Source organism: Barbatula barbatula (assembly GCF_947034865.1).
Source record: "Barbatula barbatula genome assembly, chromosome: 14".
NCBI classification, from domain to species: domain Eukaryota; kingdom Metazoa; phylum Chordata; class Actinopteri; order Cypriniformes; family Nemacheilidae; genus Barbatula; species Barbatula barbatula.
The window spans coordinates 2,771,835-2,785,999 of record NC_136777.1 but is presented as its reverse complement, the minus strand read 5'-3'; the positions used below and the strand labels follow the sequence as shown (position 1 = coordinate 2,785,999).

The window sequence follows — 14,165 nt, the reverse complement described above, 5'->3', positions numbered from 1 at the left end:
GAATGACGCTTGTTTAGACAAAGTCGGGCCGAGTACCAAAACAAACTTGTAGGCAGTAAGGTGCACAGGACGGACATTAGTCGGTGTGTTTGTTTTGGTGATTCGAACATCAACAACGGCTAAGAGAGATCGGACACCTCGCCTTTAAATGTGTATTTTTCTACATTTTTAATTCAGAATGTTCTCTAAGGTCCATTTCTAATATAGTTTTTACGTCAAATTCATAAAATGAATCATTTTGACAGCTTGTTTTCAATAAAAGCTGTTCTTGGACTAATGACGGAAATCTTTGATAAGCATCTGTTTGCATGTTTGTGTTTTTTTCAGACACAAGAGGAAGTTAAAGGCCATTGTTGCCGGCTCCACAGGTAAGCCCGGGAGAAGGTCTTGTTCCTCTGAGAGCAGGAAATGCATACGAGCCTCACGTAAACCGAGAAATTAGACAAACATGGCTTTGTGTTTGTGTCATTACCGTGTTCGGTCATTTTCACTCTCTCTGCAGGAAATCAGGGGCTGATGGATATTCTGGACATGCCCAACACTAACAAGTACACATTTGAAGGGTGAGATGCAAACTGACACGCATTACAGACGCAAATCTATTTCTAGCTCTGATGCGGTCGCAGTGTGATTTTTGTCTGCATGTCTGTGATGAGTTTCGTCCGAAGTCACTCATTTGCTTGGGTTTATTTTTACACGCATCGCTTTTAAACGTTTGCATATGTGTGCGCTCCAGGCCGAAAACATGCAAATACAAAAAAAAGTGAAACAAGTTTTGCAAGCCAGTGTTTCATCATCAGTTCTTCAGCATCCTTCTGTTGAAACCTGTGATCGTTGTCTCGCACACCAACATACTCGGCTAACGTTCACGTATCTGACATGACAAAACCATTTCTTTCTTTTAATACTGAGGCTTTCTGCATGTTAAAGGAAAGCATGGTGTAGACAGGAATATAGGGGTGAGAGGAAGGGGTTATGGGGTCAGGACATGACCTGGATCACATAATAAAAAGATCAGAAAAATGCCTGAAATGTTTTGTCTTTGATATCTTGATTGTGCCATGTCGTGTCTGCTCGGGACACACTGTTTGTGCATTATCTTACATTGTTTTTTTATCAGTTATATTACTTTTCCCTATAGACCCCTTTGGATGACATCATCGCTGGTTTGACACTGGTCTAGAAGAACTTCCTGTTTACTCAAATGTTTGAACAAAATACACCCAACAGAACATTACAGTATAAATCTAAAAAAAAAATATATATAAAAAATAAGAGAAACAATTTGATAAATTATTTTCATTAGTTTTTCAAAATTTACTTTTTGTAGATATGTGTTTAGGTAAAACGATTATTTTTGTTTCGTCCTGTGAATTACTAACAATATTTTTCTCAAATTTCAATTAAAAAAGATTGCTTCTATTTGCATTTATTTGCTGAAATGAAAATTGCAGATACAGCACAAAATAACAGAAACGATGCTCTGTATTTCTTCATACCTCAAACAGTAATATCAATGTACAAAAAATATTATTTTATGTAATATTCAAGATTTTTATCTCAGTTGTCATGCTGTCAGTCTTTCACATTGCTGTTGGATCACTCCTGAGGTTTGATTTTGTTGAAATTCACCAGACGCTGGACTGGAATGACTGCAATATATCTAGAAATTATGATTTAATGAAAGTTTGGAATTTTATAATAATACATTTTAACATGAAACCATAAGTGCTTCTAGACCAGTGTTTACATCTTGTGAAGTGGTCTATAAACAATCTTTAAATATGTTACCGGTGTTTGTTATTGTCTAGTAGTATAAAAAGGCCCAATGGTACGATCAGACACACTGTTTTATTTTTTTACTGTGTAGAGCGAATCCGGTGTGGCTGGATCCATTCTGCAGGAATCTGGAGTTAGCTGCACAGGCGGAACACGAGGACGATCTGCCTGAAGATCTAAGCGACATCACAGACCTCTGGAACAGTCCAGCTCGCACACATGTAATACACACATGCAGTACACAAGGGACATCATCTAGATTTCTAGAGCTCTAACCAGATGTCTAAACCTTTATGTAGGGTACATTTGGTCGTGAGCCTCAGGCCTCCAAACCAGAAGACGACCGATATCTTCGAGCTGCTATTCAAGAGTACGACAACATCGCCAAACTGGGACAGATCATGAGAGATGGGCCCATCAAGGTGAGCACATTCATTCATTGCATGAACATCTCAAGAAACAAACTGGGCTGTTTCACGATTTATCACATCCAAATGTTAAGTTTGTGTTTACGTAATATATTGTCCATTTTTATTTTGTATTTATATACACGTACACGTATATATTTAGGAAATATTGGCATGTGTATGCTAAAGTATGCTAATATTCATGTGTAATTTAGATTACATGTAAACATGCATTCATTTATTTTCCTTTAATATATGTACTGTCTATATGTATGTGTTTGTAGGTGCCAAATAATATGCACAGTTCACAGACATATCTAAACACAAACTTTTATTCTGGATGCGATAAATCGTTGAAAACAAACTTAAAAGCTTAGCTAGCAAGAAATAAATGATTCAATAAAATAAAACGATACAAATATATAACATTATAATATTTTAAAGCAAACAATAAATAAATAGGATCGACCATTACAAAGATGAGACACATCTCGTGTATTATCAAATAGTAATTCTGCTGAATGTCATCAGTCTTGTATATGAGTTCATTATTTGTGATGTTATTTATTTAAATTTCATTATTATGCTTAAAACAAGACCTCATGTGAGTTTGGGAAACTGAATGTAATGTTGAAGCGAGACGTCACATGACCAATCCTGCCATCCAATCAGGGCTCGCTGCTCAATGTGGTTCTGGATGACTACCTGAGGCTCAAAAAGCTGTTTGCCGCTCGTCTGGTCACCAAGTCAACCAGCCAGGGTGACCAATCATCAGTCACAGAGGTGATGTAACAGGGTGCTGTGTTTGCTCATCTTCTACACCCCTTTACCTCACCGCCGGCTGACCCTGTCCTATCAGTAGTCACGTGACCCTGCTGATGTTTCCTACACAGGCTTAATTTCTCTCGCTTGATTCCTTCACTGTTCTTCACAGATGTGCCACAACTCTCTCTCGCTGTGAATCGCTCAATATTTTGTGTTGTTGATCTTTATTTCTCCTCTTCTTCCTCACCACATCCATGCATTTCGTTCATCATCATTTCTTCATTCCATCACCCCCATGTTCTCTTCTCTCAGCTGATCCAGAGCGACATTGACGATGAAGACGACGAGCGCGTCGGTGGTGGTCGAGGGACCCTTCGCTTCAAGCACAAGCTCCCGATCGAGCTAAGAGGTCCCGACGGCGTGCATGCGGTCCACGGCAGCACAGGCACGCTCTTGACCTCTGACCTCAACAGTCTGCCTGAAGATGACCAGCGGGCACTGGCGCGCTCTCTCGAAGCGCTGCACGCAGACGGCGGACTGTACGCGGAGCGGAACGCCCGAACAGAATCCGCTAAATCAACGCCTTTACACAAGAACAAGGGCAGCGACACTCTGTCAGCGAGTCCGTTAGAGATCACAGAGTTATGACTAGCAGAGGCCTCGCTGGTCTGAGAACAGCGCGCATGCCGCTCCTGGCTCTGCGTTCTTCACCGCGAGCACGTCCCTGCGGTGCGGAGGTCGGGTTTGGAAGGGCCAGGCGTGAGGCGGGTGTGTGTGGATTAGAATTACCCAAATCGAGGGGTCCAAAGACCTCGGAGGATTTTGTCAGAGCTTTTTTAAGAGACTCTCAACCACACACCCTGCAAAACAGAAGAAATGAATGCGCTCTCAGACCAGTGGAAGGCCGAACATGGACTGTAGTTTTTATTTAGTTCGTTTTTAATATTTGAAGGGGCACCAGGGAGTTTAGGATGAAGAATGATAAACAGTTTGAACTGTTTTAAGAGTTTATCTCTAGGGCTTTTCACACTGTGATTAACCTTGGGTTAACTAGTTTTACTTTTATGTTAGGTTTATTTTTACAGTTACTTAAAGCAATCTGTAATTTTTCCCTCTCTGTCGCCATCTCTGTTTCAACATTAAATTGCAGGTTACTTTACATATGTATGTAGTTTGAAGTTAGAGTCAAACTGACATTTAATGCAAAATCAACCCAGACAACACATATTTTTCTTAATGTACTTTCTCAATAACAGATTATTTAAATTTTTACCCCAAAAAATTTGGCTTGCCACTTTAAAGTTTATTTCTGGAGAGTTAAAGGAATTGTTAACTTTCAACGCACATTTTCATGATTATTTACTCGCCCCTGTTGTCATCTAAGATGTTTATATATTTATTTGCATAAACGTGACCTTTTCCACGTAAATACGTGTATATGTGAAGAGCATATTACATTTTTTTTAAGAAAATGACCAATCGTTTCGCTAGATAAGACCCCGCTATTCATCATCTGGTGTCATTTAAACCCCTTTGAAGCTGCACGGAAACTGTAATTTTGACCTTCAATCGTTTGGAGTCCATTGAAGTCCACTATATGGAGAATAATCCTGGAATGTTTTCATCAAAAACCTTAATCTCTTTTCGACTAAAGAATAAAATACAAAACTATCTTGGATGACAACGGGGGTGAGAAAATTATAATGAAAATGTGTATGTTTGTGTAAGGCACAAATACAAATAATAGTTTCACAAAACAGAGTAAACCTAGGTTAAAGTTTGAATGGTAAGATACAAAATAACCCATAACTATGTTAAACCAGGGTTAAAATGATTCTTAATTTAAGTGTGAAAAGCTCATATCATATGAAGACAACAGGGAAAAACTGATTGTACAGCAAGCTGCTCTTCGGAGATGAATAGAAAGAAGAAGTCTTTGGAGAAAAATAATAATTTTCAAAGAAAATAAAAACATTCGATATAACTCATCCCCAAAACTGTCTGAACAGAGACTGCTTTCAAGACAGAAGATTATATTTGGACAAAGTTATTTCATGGACCAATGAGGAAATGACCAAACACTGTTTCCACTGAACGTACAGAGGCCAGAGGTTTGTGTCTGATGGACTGCAACCAAAACGCTCATTTCATTTTTACTTGAACCGGGAGACCTCGTGTCATGTGTTTTCATAAACGGCAGTGAAACTAAACAAGGTTATTAAAGCTTCAAATCATCAGTCGTCTGGACTCAATTTGAACTTTAAAAAAGGAAAAGAAGTCAACCTGTCAAAAGAAAAAAGTCAAGTTATTACGGCTCTGCCCGGCCATTGACAGAACATTGCCAGCCGAAAGGGGAAATGTCTTTACTTTTCTTTACATTCTTTGATATACATTTAAAAAAACGAAAGAATACAAAAGACATTTTTGAAAAAAGATAACTGGTGACCTACCAAACCCAGTCGTGTGTAAATGGTTATATAAGTGTATTTATTTTTAAAACGTATTTTATACCAGATGATTTTATTTGTCAAGTACGTTGTCAGTATGGCATTGGTTTTTATATTTCCTTTTTTGTAAGGTTTCTTTTGTGGTCATTTTTGTCTGGTCACCAGGTTTTGTGGATCATGATGAAATAAAAGAAAATATGAAACGGTTTTGCCTTCAGGTCATCAGATCAAATATTGACCAAACAATTATGGCGACTGCATTCCTGTATGTTTTACTGCACGTTTTCAGGATATTAAAGAGTGTTAAACAAACATCTACTAACAGGAAACACAGACACTGTACTGAGAACAGAGTTTCAAAAGAAAAGCTCGAGAAAAACAAAGAATGTTGATATGTCATGTATTATGTGATTAAAGCTAAAATCTAAGACAGAACTTATAATGCAGGTGTACACCATTTACAACAATTAAAAACATACTAACATCCATGAGATATGAGTAATATAACCGTTGTTCCTGTTGTCACAACATTAAATGTGGTAATTCATTCAAGTATGCATATTGCAAGAAACAATGTTTTAGTTTTGTTGTCTCATATTCCTGCCGCTACAAATACAAAGTTCTTCTGCCATCTTGTGGCATCTTCACCATCACACAATACAGCTTTCTATAATTTGGTTATATATGCAAATAGATTTTTGTTCTACTAAGAAAAATAAATTTGAGGACAACTCCGATTTTAGCCACATCAATCTTTATTGACTTAGAAAAAAACTTGAAGCTGAATGAGATAATATACTTCAGAAATAATCTCTGACTGGTTCAGCAGTATCGGCGGTGATTCCTGATTGGTTGAGAAGTTCAGGAAAATATCACAGTCCAATAAAACGGCTTCTGACTATTCCGGTAGGTTGTTTTTATGTGGCACGTGATGTAGAGATGCTGGAACCCGAGGCTGCTCCAGTCAGAGGCATTTTCTTCAGAGTCCGGTTGAGCTATAAATAATGAACGTCACCTTTATCATTCATATTCACTTAAACAAACAACCCATATTTCACTTATTCACATATATACACTTTCATTGTTTATTACCTGTTTAGTGCTTATTTTCTAAAGTGATTCATTAGATTAAGTGTCTTAATCTGAAACATTATAATAATGTGTTTACCTCCTCAAACTTGTGGATCTGTCGGATAAAGAAATCTCCGTAACGACGGGCAACCTTGGTGTCTGCGATATGGATCATATCCTGATGGAAGAGAAAGTAGTGATAAGCGCATATATTTAAATGACAAACATTTAAAGAGCATTACAGTGCTTGAATATTTTTAATATGGATTGGTTTGATAGGGATAAAAAATTAATCTCGTAAACCGAAGTGTAAATTTTCTTAGTTCTAGTTTGGAGAGAAATCACACCTTGTCAATGTAGAAGTCAACCTCAGAGGCAGACTGAAACTCTCCATCGAGAGCAGAGATGCCGCTGGTCCACACCAGGTTCTTCATCTTGTGTTTAAAGACCAGCAGCTGGATACGGAACTCTTGCTCCGTCATGTCCAGGAATCCGGCCAGTTTGGCCACAGGCATGGTGGTGTAGAGCTTCAGGAAACTTAGAGAGAAACAGATGTTAGCTCTTGCAGTCTGTGATGTCGGAAAGGTGGCTTTACAGAATCAGCTGGAAGGCGAAGAAACTCAAGACAGACTGTGTGCTGTACCTGCGGATGGTGGAGAGCTGTGCCTGCTGCTGAACCTCCTCAGCAAACACCTTCAGCTGCTGCTGGAATGGCTCCTTGTGGTAGTTTGGATGAACGTTGTCATAGTTTGGAACTACAGGGGACAGGAACTTGGGGCAGGCGAAACTGAACAACTCTTCAAACACCTGAATATCTCTGAAAGAGAAATGTAGACGATGATGATAGATGTTATATATTAAGGGATGAAAGTTGCATCTTGCCTAATTATAATCACATGTATCATAACTTGAAGGTATAGTTTATGTACTCTCACCCTTTCTGCATGCGCAGCATCTTGTCTCCGTATTTCTCTCTCAGTTGCGTGTGGATGCTCTCGTCGATGCGCATGGGGTACATGGTAAGAGCAATTGCCAGCAGTCCGTGCATCTGCTCGTTCTGTTTATTGATCTGAATACCACAAGAAATCAGTGACATCACAGTCAAGAATTGATGACATGAATTTAAACATTTTGACTTTTTATGTGCAAAATACCAAGATGGACTTGGTTTAATGTCTATGGGGCGTTTCCCAGACAGGGAGTATCTTACGTCAGGACTAGTCCTTAGTTAAAATAGGATATTTAAAGGCGGGGTGTCCAATTTCTCTTAGTCGTTGTTGATGTTGAAATCACCAAAACAAACACCGCTACCCCCATGTTTCGCTTTCGTGAGCGCTCGGCTCGACTAATGTCCGTCCGTGCACCTTACTGCTGATTGGCTACAAGGTTGTTTTGGTACTCGGCCCGACTTTGTCTAAACAAGCGTGATTCGGGAATCAGCCTTTAAGTTGTTTTTAAAAACATATTTTACAAAAGAGCATTGCCGCCCCTATATTGCTTTCCAATATCAGATCTTCAACATTGCACATTATTTTTGGCATTTACATGGCAATCATACATACTTATGAATCACTGACCATCTCATATTTGTAGGTGGATCTCTGGAACATGTTTTTGGTCCTCTGGATGTAGAGAAGGATGTTGGCGAAGACACGGATGGCGTCCTGATAGCGTCGCATCATCAGATATGCAAAACCCACGTAGTAGTAGGTGGTGATCTGACACTCAGGCACCCGTGAGTACATGCTCTGAAACGCACAGAGCAAACACGGTTTTCTATGGCACCAGGGCAAATACATTTTTTTTATATATTATTCCAGAGCTATCGATTGGAATTTTGTATTACCTTCTTGTTGAGTTCAATGTTCTCCAGGACCTTGATGGCCTGATAGTAATCACCCAACAGAGAGTGAAGCCTCAGCAAGCCCACCAGACTGAAATAACCCAACATCTTATATAAAGAGTGACGGCCATATTCCCCAGCGACAGACTCAGGGTCACCTATAGTAAAAACACACACACTGCCGTCACCACTGACATCTAGATAAACAAAACAATCAAAACAAAAATACAGTGCGTGAGAGGTCAGTGTTGTCCTTCACCTCCGCTGGTGTACACCTCCAGCTGCCCGTTGATGTTGCTCTTATCCACAAGAGAGTGAAGAACATTCAGCACGCTGTGAACGTTCCAGATCTTGGGATTGTTCCTCAAGAACTCGATCTCCTCTTCAGATTTCTTGGCTGTTTTGCAGCGATACTGACTAAATGACTGGAACTACAGAACAGGAAGAGAATTTAGCATCAGACAATGTTGTTGGAGATGAGAGATAAAGACAACCCAAACATAGACAGTGACAGAACAGCGAGGGCATCCTGAAACTATTTGCTATTTACCTGGTAAATAAACTCATCAATAATGTCCCACAGCCACTGGTTAGGAAGCTCCAATGGTGCTGGTCCATCAGCATCTGTGAAAAAACAACTCTCAAGGTTGACCACCATATTTACATTGTGAATATTTCATATATTGTGAAGACGTTACATGCAAATAATGTGTTTTTACTTACTGAGAATATAGTTGAAAAGGTTGCAGTAATTGTAGTAGGATTCAAACCTCTGGTCCAGGGTTGGACCTCCCTACACATGAAAACAAAACTCATTGTTTACCAGTATGCCAGACGAGTATTAGGAGGATATATCTAGATTCACAAACAATTGTCATCTATAATAGACAATTGGACACATCAACATTTTGAAGAACCCCAAAACACTCACGCTGACTTTGGCGTATATGTGTCTATAGTACAGCTCCTTATAGAGGATCAGGAAAACGGCATCTGCAAAAATGAAAAAGAAAACAGTCCCAGATCAACAAATAAAAGGTCTTTGTATGCAGAATTATTGCAGTATTCTGAATAAATAAACTATATTCGGCACTTAATATTACATTGTTTTATATTATGAATATTTGTATTTATCATATAAAATAGCATAAGAGATCCATTATTGCCATCAACGATATGATACATTTGCATATACTGCTTAATTAAGAGGTTCTGATTACTCGATGCAGCAAAACTCAGCTCATTCCGCTGCTCACCATTTCCAACCAGGGAAGCGATGGCTTCTGCCTCTGGCCATGGAGACGTCTTGAAGAAGCGATCTGTAAGCTTGTTCCAGCTAAATTAAACAAAGATCACTTAGTTAAATGTGCATACATTATAATGTTTTCTTACATTATGATACAGTTCATGTAACCATATGGCGGTGCTCACTGCTCATATCATTAAAGGCATCTGCACCTGTTCTCATAAACATCCTGGATCTCGTAGATCTTCTGCTCGATGCTCTCGCTGGACACGCGGTTGGATTGCAGCTCATAAACCTTCTGGTCGATTAGATCAGAGATGGTCTTATGAAAATACTGGAGGAAGTTCTTGATGACCTCAGGGATCACGTGGTACGTCTGCTGGTGCTCATACTGGCGTTCGTACGCCAGATCAGCTTTAGGGTCACCTATAGAAAAGACAAACAATTCTCACATCATTGGCTATTAGCGGTTTATTTATTACATAAGTTTCCCTAGTATTTTTATTACTAAAGTAAAACTTTGACAATTCATTACATTGCCTATTGTTCTCGATTAATCACTCATGACAGGACCTCCATAACATAGCTGCTGTATGTTTTATTGTCTAATGTTCTTTTCCATTTATAAATTGTCCGTCCATTCATAACTTGACTGAATATCGGTTGTCATACACCGACTGTTGTTATACATCACACACTCCATTATTTCTCCGTAAATTTAATAACTGCATTAACTCTTTAACTTTAATAGCCAATGTCAATCATTTACGCACACTTAAGTCACTTGCACCATTTTAGTCTAAATTATTATCTGTTCATTTCCACCTGTACATTAAATAAAGTCATCTGTATATATTGTTCATAGTACATACCTACTGTCATATTTTCATAGAACATTCCTACTGTAAAATATGTATTCTGTATTTATTCACTGTATATCCTGCACTTGCTAACTGCACTTCTGGTTAGACCTAAACTACATTTCGTTACACTGTACTTGTATATGTGTAATGACAATAAAGTTGAATCTAATCTAATTACTCACCCGTGTGGTAGTCATAGTCACTTGGGTGGGTATAAGGGTCATACTGCACACAAAAAGAAAGCATACAATTCATCTAACAGCATGTACATTATAATAGCACGAGAACACAAGGATAAAGATCGGTTAGCATCCTTAAGGTAATAAAAACCAGGATGCGCTACACGCTTTATTCAATCGCAAGCTCCCGCGTGTCTCTTAATAAACAACAATACGTACACTAGGCTCCTCTTCTTCCATCTGGTAGGACTCAGAGTTTATTCCTCTATTTTACTTGATTTTTCAGGTTATACACCTCGCTGCTACCAGCAGACCACGCACGGGGTAAGAGAGGAAGTGTACGCTACGTACTTCCGGTGAGAGGCGCCGGGCGCGTGTGGCATTGTGGGCCAGTGGCGGACCGTCGCGACTTATTTTTCGTTACGGAATAAAGTCCACGCGTGTTTCTCGCAGTTTTTGTTGTTTGATCATCCGTTATTTAAATACGCGTTGACGTATGTTTTCGTATCCGGCTGAAAATATCAGCCAATTTTGGTCAATTTATTTATAGATAAGACGAAGGTGACCAGAGCAGGTGCGGTTCTGTTGGTGTTCGGACTTCGGAATTGTTCCCGTTTTACAGCACGTCCGAAACGACCAGAAAACACCGAAAAGCCGGTCAGCGTATCCCGAGCAATCGTGTAGTGATTATTTACACCAGCAGAGGGGGCTGTAAGCTAAACTAATGACCGCTTAGCGATGGAGAATGTACGACAAGACGAGAGAAAGCGTCAATTATATTATTATCGCATATCAATAGACTAGAGTCAAAGTTATCGGGTTCGAGGTACTAACTTATCATGTCAAATAAAAGCTAAATTGTTTGTAAGTCTCATATAACAGGGTCAGGCCAGGGAGCTTTACCTTTAAGTTCCTTCATTGATTTTTTTTTTATTGCTTGAAATGATATACAAATAATAACAGTCAAAAACAGAACAAGAACAGACAAGAATAAACAAAACAAAAAATCACAAAGGAGGAATCATGTAACTTAAACATGTTGATAAATTATGAGAATTACATGACACTGAAAAAAGGAAAAGAATTACAAACAGATAATGTTTTTAAGGCCTTTTTGTTCTCAGACAACTTAATAGAAAAGAGGTATTTTTCAAGTTCTTTTAAAAAAATGAAAAAAATAGGTTTCACATTTAAATATTTAGATTTATGAATATGAAACTTTGCTGGTAACAAAATCAGATTAATGACATAAAATGACCTTTTTTAGATTGATTATAATCTATAAAGCCTAGGACCACATCCTTCCAATACAACACACCTTCGTTATCGATTTCAGACCTTATAAAATGTAAAACATCTTGCCAAAACATTTTGGTAAATGGACAGTACCAAAAAAGATGAACTACAGTTTCATCAGAGTTGTCACAGAAAGAACAACTGGAGGAAATATCCTTTTTGAGGTAGTGATTTGCAGGGTAGAATTTATGAATTATTTTAAAAGAAATCCCTTTTACTTTATTGGTTTAAAAAATGAGATGTGGAAGCATGCAAACTTTTTTCCAGTTCCTTCACTGATCTATAGTGATTCACACCGTTGGTGATGGTACGTGGCGATATAAAGAAATACAAACATTTATGTAAGCAATAGCAATTACATAGCTATTACATTAATACATTAAAGCTATTACATCAAAATGAGCCTAACATGCTAAATAAAAAGCTTCATGTAAAGGTCCATTTCCAAAAGCACAAACATGGAAAGTTATTTAAAAAGTTTTAGTACGGTAGGCCTATACCGTTTAAAAAAAATGAAAATATAAAAAATGGTGACTAGAGTGTTATTTGTTATAATTTTTTTCATATTTTTGTAGTGTTATTGAATTGTGTGTTAACTGTTTTGATCATTTGCATTGGTTAGTATTTACTATTTTCACAGTGGACTATTTTTCCATTGTTTTGGTCAACTTTATTAAAGCCAGATATGGTCAGTTTAATCCGCAATATTAGAGTATTGTAAGCAATTGCAATAGTACAACTCGTTTATAATAATGGGCAAGAAAAAATACAAAAATGTTTATTAATTAATTGATTGATTATAACAAATGATATTTGAATTGTATTTTGACCATTTAACTAGTAAATGTCTCCGGTTTTCATAAACAAATCTGGTCGCTTGGTGGCTCAGAAAGGTGAATCGGAGTTGACATTGTAGGACATTTGTAAATAGAAACAGTTGTTTCTAATACATCCAAGTAACAAGATCCATAAAAGGAAGGAAGGAGACGGGAACCGGCAAACATAAAGTAACTTTTAATTAATAAACTCAAACGTAAATAGACAGAAACCATAACATAATATCCAGGCCTGGTCCTCTCTCTATGACGGTCCGGTCGCTTGTCCTCTTATGCTCCCAATCTCCTCCCTGTTACGAGATCTCTAATCCCGGCCTACCTCACTACAGTCCATAATCACCATATATACAATTTAAAATACGCACCAACAGTTAATATAATAAGCGAACACCCTTATCTAGCAATAAGCTTCTGTGATTGGTCCACCCTAACTAGTTTGTAAAGTTACAGTCATCACGTGATAACGCTTGTCTCACTACTTCGAGCAAAAGTTTGAATGATAAATTACATGATACGGCGTAACACCATCGCATTTGACCAAATAGAGAAAACTCTAGCCTATTGTCATATTTATGTTCTCGACACACTATCATGAGAATGTTCACACAGTCTTGGTATTAAAAATGAATACTAACTAAGGTGCAGTGCTGCTTATTCATATGAGTGGAAGGGCCTATTTTAATCGAAGGTTGGCATCCCTGTGCTGCCCTTCTCACCCTTAAAGGCAGAGTAGGCAATCCTTACCAGAAACGTTTTTTGTCATGCTGGTCGGTTAAGTTAAGTAAAAAATTTGTATTTTTTGAATTTTCTATCATCTGTGAAAGGCGTAGGGTCAAAAAATGTTGGACCAATTACGGCCGGAGGTCTGTGATACGTCATGTAGCCTATTTTGCAGCCTATCAGCGCGCTCATGTGCGATGTGCAGGCAGCGGGACAATGGCGGACAGATAGCAGGTACCTGGAGATGTTCGTTATTGTAGTCATGTAATTCACTTTGTACTGTAATGTTTTCTCAGCGGTGAAGGTGACACGACTTCGCCGATCCAACAGCTTCTGGTCTGTGTTTTGGAGAAGACGTGGCTTTGGATGATGATTCGCGGGAGTGAGGGATCGTACGATTGCACTGCTAGCAGGCAAGTGTTAGCATTTAACAAATGATCTACTCTGCCTTTAAGTACCAGAGCCATTGCAATGGTAACACTTGCGAGAATTCCCAATGAGATCTCCACTTTGCGATGGAAACAACAACCAAACGGCGTGTTTTTTAATCTTCATATGGCTCCTCCTCCAGTCGTGTCGTTTAAAGGTGCAAAAAAGCCATATAGACTTCTCCCCATCCAATCTAATGTTATATACTAAGAGATATTATTCTTTGTACTGTATTACTGTATTTGCATATATTATGTGTGAAGCAACAATATAAAATAAAATAA

At 38.3% G+C, this 14,165-nt stretch overlaps 2 protein-coding genes across 2 annotated transcripts in view; one reads left to right on the top strand and one right to left on the bottom strand.

The window, feature by feature from the left end:
• The window catches only part of cdh23 (cadherin-related 23), a 56,663-nt gene extending 51,196 nt beyond the window's left edge, over positions 1-5,467 (top strand). The window contains exons 49-53 of the mRNA XM_079472996.1: positions 328-368; positions 503-563; positions 1,871-2,000; positions 2,079-2,201; positions 3,264-5,467. Of these exons, the coding sequence (XP_079329122.1) occupies positions 328-368; positions 503-563; positions 1,871-2,000; positions 2,079-2,201; positions 3,264-3,599 (691 nt within the window). The 3' untranslated portion in view covers positions 3,600-5,467. The remainder of the gene's footprint in view (positions 1-327; positions 369-502; positions 564-1,870; positions 2,001-2,078; positions 2,202-3,263) is intronic.
• Positions 5,468-5,654: 187 nt separating this feature from the next.
• eif3s6ip (eukaryotic translation initiation factor 3, subunit 6 interacting protein) lies at positions 5,655-11,298 on the bottom strand. The gene is made up of 15 exons (XM_079472994.1): positions 10,820-11,298; positions 10,604-10,646; positions 9,771-9,984; positions 9,569-9,648; positions 9,244-9,305; positions 9,036-9,105; positions 8,863-8,936; positions 8,572-8,743; positions 8,316-8,470; positions 8,047-8,217; positions 7,405-7,538; positions 7,113-7,286; positions 6,817-7,006; positions 6,567-6,647; positions 5,655-6,393 (listed from the first exon to the last, which is right to left on the bottom strand). The coding sequence occupies exons 1-15, from the start codon at positions 10,838-10,840 to the stop codon at positions 6,316-6,318; spliced, it is 1,719 nt and encodes a 572-aa protein (XP_079329120.1). The 5' UTR covers positions 10,841-11,298; the 3' UTR covers positions 5,655-6,315.
• Between the last annotated feature and the right edge of the window lie 2,867 nt (positions 11,299-14,165).

What these genes read in the sequence shown, in the direction of transcription:
- eif3s6ip (XM_079472994.1), bottom strand. Translation starts at nt 10,840, where the DNA reads ATGGAAGAAGAGGAGCCTAGT. An exon ending in CCTTTTCAACTATATTCTCA is followed by an intron (nt 8,937 to 9,035) that starts GTAAGTAAAAAC and finishes GTTTTTTCACAG; the next exon opens with ATGCTGATGGACCAGCACCA. An exon ending in CAGCTCTCCACCATCCGCAG is followed by an intron (nt 7,007 to 7,112) that starts GTACAGCACACA and finishes TTTCTCTCTAAG; the next exon opens with TTTCCTGAAGCTCTACACCA.